The following is a 13,885-nucleotide window of genomic DNA, read 5'->3' as shown; positions in this document are numbered from 1 at the left end:
CAGTGGATGAGTTGGCTCATTGTAAACCTGTATTGCCTTTTTTTTCCTGAACCTGACTGTACAGCTCTGTAGGTGTCATTTGTTGATGACCAGTGACTTTACTACCTTGTTTGACCACCCGGGACAACTTGTCCCTGTCTCTGGCTAGAAGGTTTCCATACCATGAGACAATATTAAATGAAACAGCACTTTCAACCAGTGACCTTTACACCAACTGCAAAGTAATTTTGCTTGCATTAAAGCTCCTCAGCTTATACAGAAGGTGGAGATGCTGTCTGGCTTTTTTGTAAATATAGTCGGTGTCATTTATTGTTCCAAGGTATTTAAAATCAGTCACCTGCTCTAACATTGAGATTAATTGAATTTTGATGAAAGTATAATGAAAGCATGATTTTAAAATAAAAAAGGATACTTTAATCACTTAAAATATACATGAACTTAGCGGTGAAATGAGTTTTAAGAATCAATTTGGTAATGATAATGATTTGGTAATTAGAAAAATTTGGTAATAATTAATAAAACATCATATCAATATGACAAATTAAAACAGTAGGTGGCAGTGTAACATCTCAGTAACATCTGATTGTTCGGAGCAGAGAAGAAGAGATCTGTGTTCTTGACCAATCACAAGCCACGTTTTAACGTACAACGCGCATGCGCTGTGCAGGAAATATTTCATGTGTTTCACGTCGAGTCCGGTCGGTGGAGGTCACAGGCATTTGAGTAAACTCAGGTGAGTTGTGACATGTGGTAACTTCTGGGCACAGAAAACAGTTCACGTTGTTGTTAATCATTATTGTAGCAACCATGATGCAAGAACAAGGATTTTCTTTATCAATACTGACGTTACTTAACCGTGAAAACTCGACAGTTGAGTCTAGCACAAGCTATTGATGTTGCATGCATTCTCACCCGGCGTGCTAGCAATATGGTCCACAAAACCCGTATTATTTTAATTTCTTAACATTTATAGTAAATATTTGCTACAGTACTCATTTTACCGTTTTTTTGTTTTTGTGCGAATTTACATGCTGGCTCAGTTTACGGCTAGACGTTAAGCTAGCGCTAGCTAATGCTAACGCTGCAGCCGAGGCGACCAAGGCCGTAAGCCAACTGTTCCTGGACAGACGGGATCAAAGTTGTCTGCAAGGATCCCTACAAAAGCTTACGTGGTTTACATGGAGTAAAGTAGCTTGTGTGTGGGTTTACAAAGGCTGCTTGTTTTTGTTGCCCGCAGGAGGTTGCTGTCATGTCCAAGTTGTTCGAGTCCATTGGGAAGGTTGGGATTGCCCTCGCCATCGGTGGAAGTATTGTGAACTCAGCCCTCTTTAACGGTGAGTTCTGGAAAGCTACACGTGGCTCTGGGTTTATTTAAATTCACGGTTTTTATCAAATCAGTTTCTTTGTGTTATATGTTGGTGTTTAAATTGTTATAAATGCTTTGGAAAATCTGATTTTGTGCTGTGTCTGTGTTCATGTTTTGTTTTTAGAAGCCCTGGTTATCACTGAAGCAGCTCATAATCATTAGCTTCGCATCACTAATTATTTAAAAAGTATTGATGTTGCAATAGTAACGTGTTCAATATCGCTTAGGATTCCAAATAATTACAAACACTAATTTAACCATTAGATAGATCCAACTTCTTCTAAATGCCGTCGGCATATAAAATGTTTTGAACTTTGTAATGACACAACTTTTTTTTGCAAACTAATATATTGCCGTTGTATTCAACAAAATCTCAACTGCATGTTTTCATAACTTTGTGCAGCCCCATTGTTGACGCAGATTACTTTATTTAGATGGAACAGTCTTTACTGTTTATATTTCTAATAAAATAACAGTACTGGTAATCAGATTGTTCATTCATACTAAAATAGCAACTTGTAACTTGATCATTTCATTTACTTTTTTTTTAATTTAAACTAAGCATCAGTGGTGTTATGGTTAGGAGGTAAACACTACACTGAATAGAATGAGCACTTTTAAGATGTGAGACAAACCTTTAAACTATCCGCAGCGTGTTCAAAAGGCTGTTCTTTCCTTTGCAGTTGATGCAGGGCACCGGGCTGTTATATTCGACAGGTTTCGGGGAGTACAAGAGGAAGTTGTTGGTGAAGGAACTCACTTCTTCATCCCCTGGGTTCAGAAACCCATCCTCTTTGACTGCCGATCCCGCCCACGCAACGTGCCCGTCATCACGGGCAGCAAAGGTACAGTAATCTAAAACATAAAGACTGCTTGTGATTGTTTGTCACATATCAGCAGGTTTCATTGGATCCACGACTGCAACTCGTCTCTTTTGTTTATTTAAAAACAAACTATTTTAAAAATGCACTTGACGTTTAAATAAAGCTGTGCATCATATATGACTTTGAAACCATTCACCCTGCAGATCTACAGAATGTTAACATCACACTGCGTATCCTCTTCCGACCGGTGACGACTAACCTGCCACGAATCTTCACCAGCATTGGTGAAGACTATGATGAGAGGGTGCTACCATCTATCACCACAGAGGTCTTAAAGTCTGTTGTTGTAAGTATGAAGCCTGTAAATAATAATTTTTCTATTTTTTTATAGTTAAAATATTGACGAAATGACTGCCGCATGTTGTTTCTCCCAGGCTAGGTTTGATGCTGGCGAGCTGATCACTCAGAGAGAGCTCGTGTCCCGGCAGGTCAGTGAGGACCTCACAGAAAGAGCGTCCACCTTCGGCCTCATCTTGGATGATGTATCACTGGTATGAAGCTGCTTGTAATCAACAATCCTTGTCTTTCTTTCTGTTTTTCATTAAGTCCTGACTTAGATAAACATTCTCTATATATATTTTTAGACACATTTGACCTTTGGCAAAGAATTCACCGAGGCTGTTGAGATGAAACAGGTGGCCCAGCAGGATGCTGAGAGAGCTCGTTTTGTTGTGGAAAAGGTATCATTTTAAACTAAATGTCTGTGCCAGAGCCCCCGATGGGAAAAGTCGTAGTTTAATTAAGTAATTTTCTGTTTTCTTCTTTTAGGCAGAGCAACAGAAGCAGGCGGCGATCATCTCAGCTGAGGGAGATTCTCAGGCTGCTTTGCTCATTGCCAACTCCCTGATGGAGGCTGGTGATGGTTTGGTTGAGCTCCGTAAACTGGAGGCAGCTGAGGAAATCGCCCAACAGCTCTCACGCTCCCGGAACATCACTTACCTGCCCCCTGGACAGGGCACATTGCTTCAACTGCCCCAGTGATCGCTTCCTGTTTGTCCCACTCTCACGTAACCAGCTATAACCTGAGCTTTGAAGGTGCGGGCTGGAAGATTCAATAGCTATTTTCAATCTTCACATGCATTCCTCCCACTCTTTGTCAAACCAACACCAGACTGGGCTCGGCTGATGGCAGCACAGTGAGAGTGTGAGGTTTGTGACGAAAACATTTATGAAGTCCACCCTCGTGTATAGAAGCGGTGGGGTTAATGTCCCGTCTTTAAATACTTATGTTGATGTAGTTCGTACTTTAAGAATAATCTCCAGAGCAGCGTTTCTTCAGAATAAGAGCACTGCATGAGTGTGTAAACAAGATGTTTGATTCCTGTGAAAAACATCAATAAGTTGTGCTGGAAAGTTTAACAGTCGTCACGTGTGAAGTAAAAGACCATTTCTTGGTTTTATTTTTCAAAATGATTTCTTTGAGTAACGTTGCCACCCTGTATTAATTGGAATTTGCCTTTCTGACAGTAGAGGACAACTTCTGTACAGTTGCTGTCTTTATTTTCTGACATCATAAGCTTCAGGATTCAGAAATGGCTAAACTTAATAAAAAATATCTCGCTACCTTCCAGTGGCTCGTCTCGTCAATGATTGTGCAAACTCTTGAGTCTTCTCCCGTTTGTTTTGTTTGATACTTAAAAAGGATCCATAAACAAATCAGTTCTGCAGGTTGACTGAAGGTATTAAATGGTAAATCGACAAGTTCTTTTCTATCTTGTCAAGATACTCAAAGTGCTTTAAACTACAACATGCACCCTCATTTATCCATTCATACAGCACTCTACTAGATTACAATAATAAGTGCTTGATCACATACGCCAATGGGACACATCGGAGGCAATGATATGTTCAATGTCTTGCCCAGGGGCACTTCAGCATGTGACTGCTGGTGGAGTCAAACCCCCAATTCTCACATTGGAGGACAGCTGCTCTTAACTACTCAGGCACAACTGCCCTTAAAAAAATAGACTTCAGATTCCTGAAGCAACATCAGATCATGATCCAAGCTCATTAGTCCTCCGCTTTGAACGCACACTGAACTTTAGCTGTTTTGGTACAAGAACTGAAAATCATGGTGGGTGGGGGTGGACTATAAGACCCTCAGACTAGCATACCGTTGGTATCCTGTGTGTGGGTGTTATTTGGAGTTATTTCACGTTTCTCGTCAATAATGTTCGTTTGGTTTAGATCTGTTCCTTTTGTTTCATTTTTACATTGTATGTCACAGTAGCAGCGCCGGCTCTATGGGGTTGCACAGAGGGGCAGCTGCCCTTTTTGTCACCCCAATCTTCTTTCGGCTGCTCTTTTCTTCAGGGGTCACCACAGCGAATTAACTCGCACGAAGACTTGGCAATTGTTTTAACGCCGGGTAACCATCCTGAAGCAACCACCGAGCTACCACAGCCCTCTGCGTGGAGCAGAGAGCTGCCATCTAGCGCACCCAAATGAGCAGATGGCGGGGGTTTAGGGCCCAGAGTGGAGGCAGGTGTGGTGCTTCACCTATCCCACATTTATATGTTGTTATGAGGATTCAAACCAACGACCTTCCAATCACAGATCTCTCTTACCTCTGCACCACCGCTCCCCGTTTTGTCACACTAATCATGTCAGTAATTTAATTTTGCAACGCTGAAAGTAATCCCCACAGAACGCATGCGTAAACCTCTTGAATTTCAGTTTTTTCAATCTGGAAATCTCACCAACAAAGATGGTTTCATCAAACCAACGGGTCCGTGCAATGAAACAACTGGTTGGGTTTATTGAAACTGGGGGGGGTGAAGTCGCTGACAAACCCAGTCAATTAAGTTTTATGTCATTTGTATTCAAATAGGGATTCATTCAACCTTTATTTAAACAGGTAAATCCCATTGAGCCTCGAGGACTCATTTACAAGAGAGACCTGATTTCAACAAAGAATGATGACAACAATAAACTTATAAAAAAGTCATACAATTATTATTTTTTTTAAACAAATAGGATGGCTACAAAAAAAGAAAAGTAACAAAAAACAGCTAGATTCTAAGGTGAATGTAGAAAACAAACCAAGAACATGTCTGCATTGGTCCCTGCCAGGAGTCCAACAGATGCACGATATTGGATTTTTGGCCGGTATCTGATATGCCAATATGTTAAAACTTATTTGGCTGATAACCAATACCAATACTGATATTTTTTTCCTAGACCTACTTACAGAGACTGCATAGCTTTCTCTGCTGTGGAGTTAAAATACATTATTCTGCATGGTCTTTGTCAGTTTGGCCTGCAACCAAATGCAGATGTCAAAACGGGGCTGAAAATGATGCAACACTTCAACTTGGATTATGTTTAACGTCAAATTTATTCATGACATTTACTCTAGCACAATGACAACACTCAAACATTGAAAATTTTCACAAATCTAACCTGCTCACAAGTGAAAAGCTCATAAGTAGCAGTGCATTAATAGATGCACTTGACTGTTTTCTTAAATTAAAAATGAACTTAAAACAGAAGCCTTTCATCTCAGTGAGTTATTTAGATAGAATGGCCGATGTTTGATATTTAACTTTATTGTTAATATCGATCGATACTAATACCATACCATTTTATTTATAGAGCACTTAAAACAGCAACAAGGCCAACCAAAGTGCTGTACAGACAGAACAACAGGTAACACACGAAGCAATATACAAAATGAAGTAAATAAGTATGAATGAATGAAGTAAGTATAGACATAAAAACGATGCAGATAATAAATATGATGACTAACCAGTGTGGAGCATACAGGATCAAAACACAGATCATCTGGTGTTGAAAGCTACTGAATAGTAGTGGGATTTCAAACGGGACTTGAAAACCGAGAGGGAGGGGCCTGTCTGACAAACAGAGGTAACTCGTTCCAAAGTCTTGGTCCTGCTACAGAGAAGGCCCTGTCACCTCTGCGCTTAAGACGAGTTCCTGGAACTGTGAGGAGCAACTGGTCCGCTGACCTCAGGGAGCGTGGTGGGACATACGGTTGTAGCAAATCAGGGGGGTGGGGGGTGGGGCGACACTGTTCAGTGATTTGTAGACATACATGAGTATTTTGAACTGGATTCAAAGGTGAACCAGTAACCAGTGCAGTGAGGCCAAAACTGGTGTGATGTGCTCTCTTTTGCCTGTACTGGTTAAAAATGGGGCTGCTGCATTCTGGACCAGTTGTAGTCGTGCAATGGAGGTCTGACTGATACCAAACAGGAGTGAATTGCAGTAATCAAGCCTCAATGTAATGAATGCATGTATTACTGTCTCCAGGTTATTTTTGGACAATATGGGCTTCAGTTTAGACAGCCACCTCAGTTGGAAGAAGCATGATTTAACAATCATGTTAACATGATTGTTAAGTTTCAGGGAAGGGTCCATTATCACGCCCAGATTAGTGACTCTTTGTTTTTCTGACAGGGTTAGAGCGGAGAGGTCGATGCAGTGGTTTGTGACCGTGTCGTTGGGAGGAAACAACGACTTCAGACTTCTTTTCATTGAAACTTAAGAAATTTAAAGCCATCCCGTCCCTGATGTCAGCCAGGCAGTCAAGCAGCGGTTGAATAGAGCATGTACCATTGTGTCTAGGGGGAAGTAAATTTGACAGTCATCAGCGTAAAAGTGAAAGGGTATGTTGCGTTTCTGGAAAATAGCGCCAAGTGGCAGCAGGTATAAAGAGAATAGGAGGGGACCCAGGATGGACCCCTGCGGAACCCCTCATTTAAGCTCTGCCGCTGCAGAACTAAAATCCTTGATGGAGACACAAAAGGATCTGTCCACGAGGTAGGATCTGAACCTGATAATATTGTGCACCCCTATATTCAAATAACCAGAATGCATAAAGTTAACCTTTCCTGCCAGACAATCTTATGTGCCACGTTTGATTTTAGTCATGTGTCCCATTTCAAATAGTTAGCAACTTTATTATAGTACCACACGTCTTTTCTGCATATTATTAAAAATATAGGAGGGCTGTACTTTGGATCCCTTTGGTCTGTAGTGTCCAGACATCAAGATGTCATAAAACTGCAGCGTCTGAATCGATTTTAAAACATAAATTACACCGAACGTGTGAGCGCGCGCCTCCGAGTTCTGCTGGTTTTGGGCACCAGGAGAATCCGGAGCCAGACGCTCGGCGGCGCGCCTGGCTGCCCACACAGCGGCCTGGACGGAGCGCGGGACGGTGGAGAGGCCGGGCCACGCACCAGCAGGGCTCCAAGGACCCCGCAGCCCGCACAACAACCAACATTTTACACACAAAGAGCTTTAAAAAAAACAAAACAAAAAAAAAACCGCACGTCATCCGCGAATCTAGAGGGAGGGGAGGAGAAGAAGAGCACCCGTGAATCTGTGCAACTCTGCAACAAGGAGGTCGCTCTCGAACGGTAAGCCTCCACAAAATGTCGCTGTATTTAGATTTTTTACGCACTTTTCCATGACTGATAGACGCCGGGAGAAGCGCGCTCGGACCGCCGGAAGCTGCCGACTCTGACACAGAGTTGAGTGGGTTTGCCACCACAGCAACAGACTGTGTTTTATTTGTTAGCGAGACACGACACGCAGGGAACACGGCGTCAGAACGGCTCCACGTTCAGCCTCAAACAGCCCCAACAACTGTCATGTCTGCGGATCAACGTGCGCCCTCGAAATCAAACGCAACGCCGCACATCGTTGACGTTAGCGCTAGCGTGGAGCTAGCTAGCTCCAGCCTGGGCGGTATGGGGTTAAAAAAAAAGTGAAAGTGCATGTAGCTGTCGTTGGTGATGCATGTTAGCATTTCTGGCCTTTAGATGGTACAGCTTGTGCAAAGCTGTGTGATTATTCTGCAGATGGTGTAACCAGAGTGACCACACTGCTGCACCTGAAGCTAATGTAGCCGAGCTAGCCTGTGGTGCGTTCAGGGTACAACCTACACACCGATGCTAACAGGCTAAGTAGCCTAAGTTGGCCAGGCCTGTAAAAACATCACTGGTGTTTGTTGACTTGGGGTTCTGTGTTAAACTGAAACACGCATGCTTGTTAAGACCAGTGTCTTTTTATATTATAAATAATATATAAAATTAAATATCTTGTTGTTCCATATTTTCCTAACAGGGCACTTTGCTCTCAGGTTTACTTGCGGTTCCTAGAGTTTCCAAAAGCAGAATGGGAGGAAGAGCTTTCAGTTCTCAGGCTCCTCTCTTGTGGAACCAACTTCCAGTTTCTGTCCGCGAGGCCGACACACTGTCCAGTTTGAAGACTTTTCTTGTTGATAAATCCTATAGTTAGAGTTGGCTTGTCATGCAGCTATAGGCTTAGATTACTGGAGGTCAAATTAACCTCATTTCTTAAAATGAATTGTTACAACAAAGTAGTTTTCATTTGAAATTTTACGTGATTCTCGACCTGCCATTGTGTATCCGTTCCTCCTTCCTGTCCTCTCAAACTCAGCGGGTCGAAGCAGATGGAGCTTGTCCTGAGCCTGGTTCTGCTGGAGGTTTCTTCCTCATGGGGGAGTTTTTCCTTTCCACTGTTGCCTTCATGCTCGCTCAATATGAAAGTTTGCGATGAAGTTGGACTCAAAGCAGCCTGCTCCTCAGATAAATATGAACTTTTTATGTATCTGGATGTTTCTGTGCAGTGCCCTGAGATGACTTATGTTGTGTGTGTGTGTCTATATATAAATAATTACAGCTTATATAACTTATGATATTTCCACATTTTAAATAAAACAACCAACCTGGCAGGTTATGCCTCAGTGTGGTGCAGCGGTGAGGCTAAAACTTGAAGGAGAGCTGAGATTTTACCCTCCCACCTTTTCCCTGCTAACCCAGATGATTTGCACGGACCAGACCCAAAAGCCCGGTGCGTTGCTCTATGACCCGATTATGGGCTTGAGGGCCCAACACGAGCAGAGGCATGAAGCACCCCTGCAGTGAGCTGGTTAAGGGCTCATGAGTTTGGACGGAGTGAGGAATGTGAACCTTAACACGATCCACCACAAGCTGCAGAAGAGAAAGCTCATTAAACTCCAGACCTGACAGGTTCATGGAATTAAGTATCTATGCATATTAAGAGGTAAAAGTTACTTCTTTTGGTCACAGATGACTCTCCTAGCTCAGCAAACGGCTTGTGAAACTGTATAATCCTCTTGTTTTTTGCGTGGTGTAGCAACACTCCCATCCTGTGTCATATAGATTTAAACCGCAGCAAAGCGTCTGTTAAATGACTGGTTTGTGGGTGACCTTACACAAATTCAGTTTTGATTTCTCGGCGTGCTCGTCAGGTCTGTTTGCAAGGGAGAAGTGTTTATTTGCCTTGGATTAATGAAAGTCAATGATCTACTTCTTTAGTCTTGCGCTGCAGCGTTAATCTTTTGAAGCTTTCCAAAACAGAAGTTTTCACGCACCGTATCGTCATATTAGAAGGTTTCACTTCCAGATTTGGCAGGTTGATTGTGAGCTAATTGCCGCCGATATTGAGTTTTGTTCGCTTCACGTTTCCCACATCAAAAGACTTTTTTTACACAGTGAGTGAAACCCTGAAATGACTCATTGATTAAGATAAGAGTGGGAGGTTTTTAACTTCTCGAGTCGTTTAGTTGCTCAACTTTCTTCAGTCGTCCCATTAAAAAAACCACTGAAGAGGTTTTAACGCAGTTTTCTGCAAGTAATCATTAGTGCATCTAACACATTTCAAGATGGCCATCACAGCTGAGATCAGCAAACACAATAATGGTTATACTCAGTCAATTTAACAGACAATGAGCTAAAATTAGGCGTGGTAGTAGCTGAGACTGATCCCCGACTTGTGCTATGAGCTTAAATTTATCTAGTGAAATCTGTTTAACATTTTATAGATGGTTATTAACTGGGTGGATTATAATGAAACCTTCTGGGAATAATCACTGAATGTACCTCCACAACTGATTAATCTGGAGCCAATCTAATTCAAGATGACCACTCATCTAAATGCACTTAAAAACAAAAATAAATGACTAATTCTATTAATTTTACAACATATGCTCCCGGCGCTTCTCATTGGACAAGACCTTTGCGTAAAACTTGAGCATCAATTGTTGGAGTTAACACTGTTTGTGTCTTTTAGCAAAATATCTCGCGAGGCGCTGGATGGTTTTCAGTTAAACTTTTAGAAAGTAATCAAAGTTTTACAGATGATCAACGTTCGGAGTCTATTCAAAATCAAGATGTCCAAAACAAGAAGAGTTCAAATTCAGTCAACAGACGATGCTCTGAAATTTGATGCGGTTGTAGCTGAGAGTTCACAACCCACGATTTGAGCGCGACGTCATGTCAGACACCACGTAAGGATATTTTCAAGGTTTGACTAAAACGGCTGCAACTCATTTCTTACCAACAATATTAGGCCTAATGTTCTTATGCAGGGAATGCCACAAATATTTCTGTTATTTCAAGACAAATGTGCTTGAATGGAGGTAAAAACAGCAGTTTGGGTGTAAAGTCAGTGGTTTTTCATGCAGTTTATTTTGCTCCGGATGATGATCTGTAAGGCTTTGGGTCTTGGACAACCGAGTCAAGTTGCTCTGTCAGAACCGAGCCTCCCCACCCACTCCTCCCCTGTGGGCTTAATGTTCTGAGAACTGCTGCACAATTCTTGGAGACATCAGAGTCTGTGGACGCAGCAAGACGAGGACGACTTCATTTATGAGCAGAAAGTCAAAGTCGACACAAACTACTTATGTTTATTTATTTATTTATTTATTTATTTTGACCAAAAAAAAAATGCTTATTTGTTCGACTAGTAAAGTTTTGTTCCACTTCAAACTGCTGCATGTTAAAAGTTTTAGACAAAATAAAGTGAAATTAAAGCAGATAATGATGAGAAAATTACATCAAAGTTCATGCTCAATAGTCCAGTTATAAAATCCAACAATGTTCAGTCGGGTCAACTGAAAAGTGTTTTTGTTTTCGTCCTTCATCCAAAGGACTTCTTCAATCTGAGGAGCCACCAAGCAAACTGGTTCCCACAAACAACATACTCCATAGTGGGGAAAAAACCTGCCTGCCCTCTCCCCCATCATCTCCTCTGGGACGGTCTGACTCCTCAGATTGAAGAAGTCCTTTGGATGAAGGACAAAACGTCTCGCAAAAAAAAAAGCAAGAAACTGTCCAGATGACCTGACAACACTGATGAGAATTTATTATTTTTTATTTTTAAGGTGACATTAATGTCGTTAGGGTGTCGTCTGAGTGAGTGTTGTTGAAAACAAAACATCTCTGGGGGTTAAATGAGTAAAATGAGCAAATAATAATAAAAAATCCTTTCTTGAAGAAAGGCACTTTCCAGGCCGGATTAGGCCTGTCATGATAACAAATTTTGCTGGACGATTAATTGTCTCAGCAATTATTGTGATAAATGATAATATTGTTTGAAATTTGACAAGAAACGTTGGTTAATTTTTGTGTGTAGTACCATTTTCGACCACTAGATGTCAGTATAAGAATGTTTGAACCTAAGAATGGATAGTGAGGGAGGGAGGCCCCTTGACGTGACATGGGCTGTCTCACTGTTTTCTGTTCTCAAAATGGCTGACACTCGTGCGATTTGAGCTCTTTAGCAAAACATTTTTCACACAAAGCTTTTAATAAAAAAATCAGTAAACAAGTTCTCAGCTTCTTTTTGCAGAAAACAACTTTTTAGACGAAGGCACGGGTTTCAACCGTGAATTTTGGAGCTTCGACAAGACGGAGGTGTTTTCCCAGAGGTCGACTGTTAGCTTAGCTCGTAGCGTAGCTTCTCAGCTTTAGCTGCTTTTAACGATCCCAAAATGTGATTTTGGACGATTAAAACAGATTTTAAAGAGAAAGGTCAGTGAAGAGCACCGGAGTTGAGCCTTTTGTCGTCCAGTGTCTTCAGTAGAAAGAGAGGCACGAAGAATCGATGAAGCTGATGAATGAAAACGAGGTCGATAATTTTCATTTATCATGCGATTAATTGATTTATTGTTTATTGCGACCGGCCTAGGCCAGAGTTTATTAACTCTTGTTGGTAAATGGAGTTGTAGCTTTTTTTTTTGGTCAACCCTCGTAAAAGACGATCTCGAGCATTACTGCGAGATCTCTTTATGAAGTTCTATTCCCCGTAATTGGTCATTTAAAATTCACATTTTGTAGTACCGGTACTTTATTCCTCCTCCTCGCACATTTTATTAAACGCATCTGGGCTTGAGGCGCTTGAGTCGCTCCTTGTAGCATCAGGATGTTGTTCATTTCATGCACATGTTTGTGAAGGTGTCGAGAGAAGGACGTTTGCTGTCTCCGAGAAAGGAAATGCACTTTTTGCGTATTGCTCTGAGACGATTTCTAGCAAAGGAACCAGCGCGTCGCTTGCTCAGAATGACGGTGTAAGGCAGCGGCTGTTTGGGGTCAACCAGCTGCCGACCTGGAACACCTGGGCAGGTACGTACGCAGGTCGAGGAGCGCGCTGCACGTGCAAACTTTAAAGTAAAATGTCACTTTTTTAATCTTTCTCTCTTGACGTTGCTTGTAATAAAACGGCCGGCTGTGAAAAGTGGCACTAAGCTCCACGCACGTTCACACAGTTTCCTGTGGTGGTGTTGCAGTGCGAGCTCGAGCTGCGGTTACGCTACGCTCGCTAACAGTCAATGGGAGATGCGTTCACATTTGTTTGAAACGAAAAGCGTGCTTTGATTAGTAATTCTCCAGGTTTTTTGTTTTTTTTTAACGCTGAACATTTTGTTTCTGGAGTACACAAGTATTTTATATTAAAGCTCAAATGTGTTTAATGTAAGATTTACTGTTGATGCTGAAAATTCAGATTCTAGATGAGATGAGTCCATCTGTTTATGCACAGTCCACTCAGCTGTGCAAACTCTTGTAAAAGAAACATCTATTACTTTGGAACATCTGTCTTTTAGACCATTAATGCCTTTTTTTTTTTTACTACTTGGCTTTTTTGTGGCGTTTCGCTCCACAAATCAAAGCATCTGTCTGTTATTTTTGACAACGAGGTGTTTCAGTTGTGGTTCAGAGAGACGTTCAGGCCGTGCCGTCGCTGCACGTGGAATCGGTTGGTCTTTTCTGAAAGCCGTGGTTTCAACTCCCGCTCACGGCACTGAAACATCTGTGGACAAATGTGACGCTCGCTGTTTAAAACCTGACGGTATGGCTCCGGTTTCAGGTCACGAACGGGCGGAAGAGCAGCATCTCTAATCTGTATTCCTCTCTGTTTCTTCTTCGTCTCATCCGTACAGGTAACTCGCAGTAAATGGCTGTTCAAGCGGGAGCCCCAGGTCCTTACAGCAGCTCTGTGTGCGTCGTTCAGCTCGTCTTCACCTGCAGTTTTAAAGACCTCGGCACTGCTTTGAAAAACTGAGCTTTAGTTACTCGATTTGTTTTAATCATATGGAACCAACTGGGGGACCTTTTAAATGTCGTACCAACTGTACGTTCCATTTCGGATGGCATGGATGGTCTGTTTGAATCGGGTTGAGTGTCTCTCGCCTCGTCCCCTTCTTCCTGACTCTTCTGCAGAAGGAGGGTGGGGATTGGTGCGGTGTCCCCTGCCCCTCCTTGCAGGCAAGACCAGTCTTCCACAGCAGTTTTTTTATTGGTAACACCTTGTGATCCCACCAACTCTGTTCCTCTGTACCTTC

General features: G+C 42.1%; 1 protein-coding gene across 1 annotated transcript; it reads left to right on the top strand.

Annotated features, from left to right (window-relative positions):
• Positions 1-642: 642 nt before the first annotated feature.
• phb (prohibitin) lies at positions 643-3,820 on the top strand. The gene is made up of 7 exons (XM_037689252.1): positions 643-733; positions 1,238-1,334; positions 2,050-2,211; positions 2,394-2,536; positions 2,625-2,741; positions 2,835-2,930; positions 3,019-3,820. Exons 2-7 carry the CDS (start codon positions 1,250-1,252, stop codon positions 3,229-3,231), a joined length of 816 nt encoding a protein of 271 aa, XP_037545180.1. The 5' UTR covers positions 643-733; positions 1,238-1,249; the 3' UTR covers positions 3,232-3,820.
• The last annotated feature ends 10,065 nt before the right edge of the window (positions 3,821-13,885 follow it).

This window comes from Nematolebias whitei, chromosome 15 (assembly GCF_014905685.2).
Source record: "Nematolebias whitei isolate Nwh7 chromosome 15, NemWhi1, whole genome shotgun sequence".
NCBI classification, from domain to species: Eukaryota; Metazoa; Chordata; class Actinopteri; order Cyprinodontiformes; family Rivulidae; genus Nematolebias; species Nematolebias whitei.
This window is presented reverse-complemented; position numbering and strand designations above follow the sequence as displayed.

What these genes read in the sequence shown, in the direction of transcription:
- phb (XM_037689252.1), top strand. Translation starts at nt 1,250, where the DNA reads ATGTCCAAGTTGTTCGAGTCCATTGGGAAGGTTGGGATTGCCCTCGCC. An exon ending in GAACTCAGCCCTCTTTAACG is followed by an intron (nt 1,335 to 2,049) that starts GTGAGTTCTGGA and finishes TTTCCTTTGCAG; the next exon opens with TTGATGCAGGGCACCGGGCT. An exon ending in AGGTCTTAAAGTCTGTTGTT is followed by an intron (nt 2,537 to 2,624) that starts GTAAGTATGAAG and finishes TGTTTCTCCCAG; the next exon opens with GCTAGGTTTGATGCTGGCGA.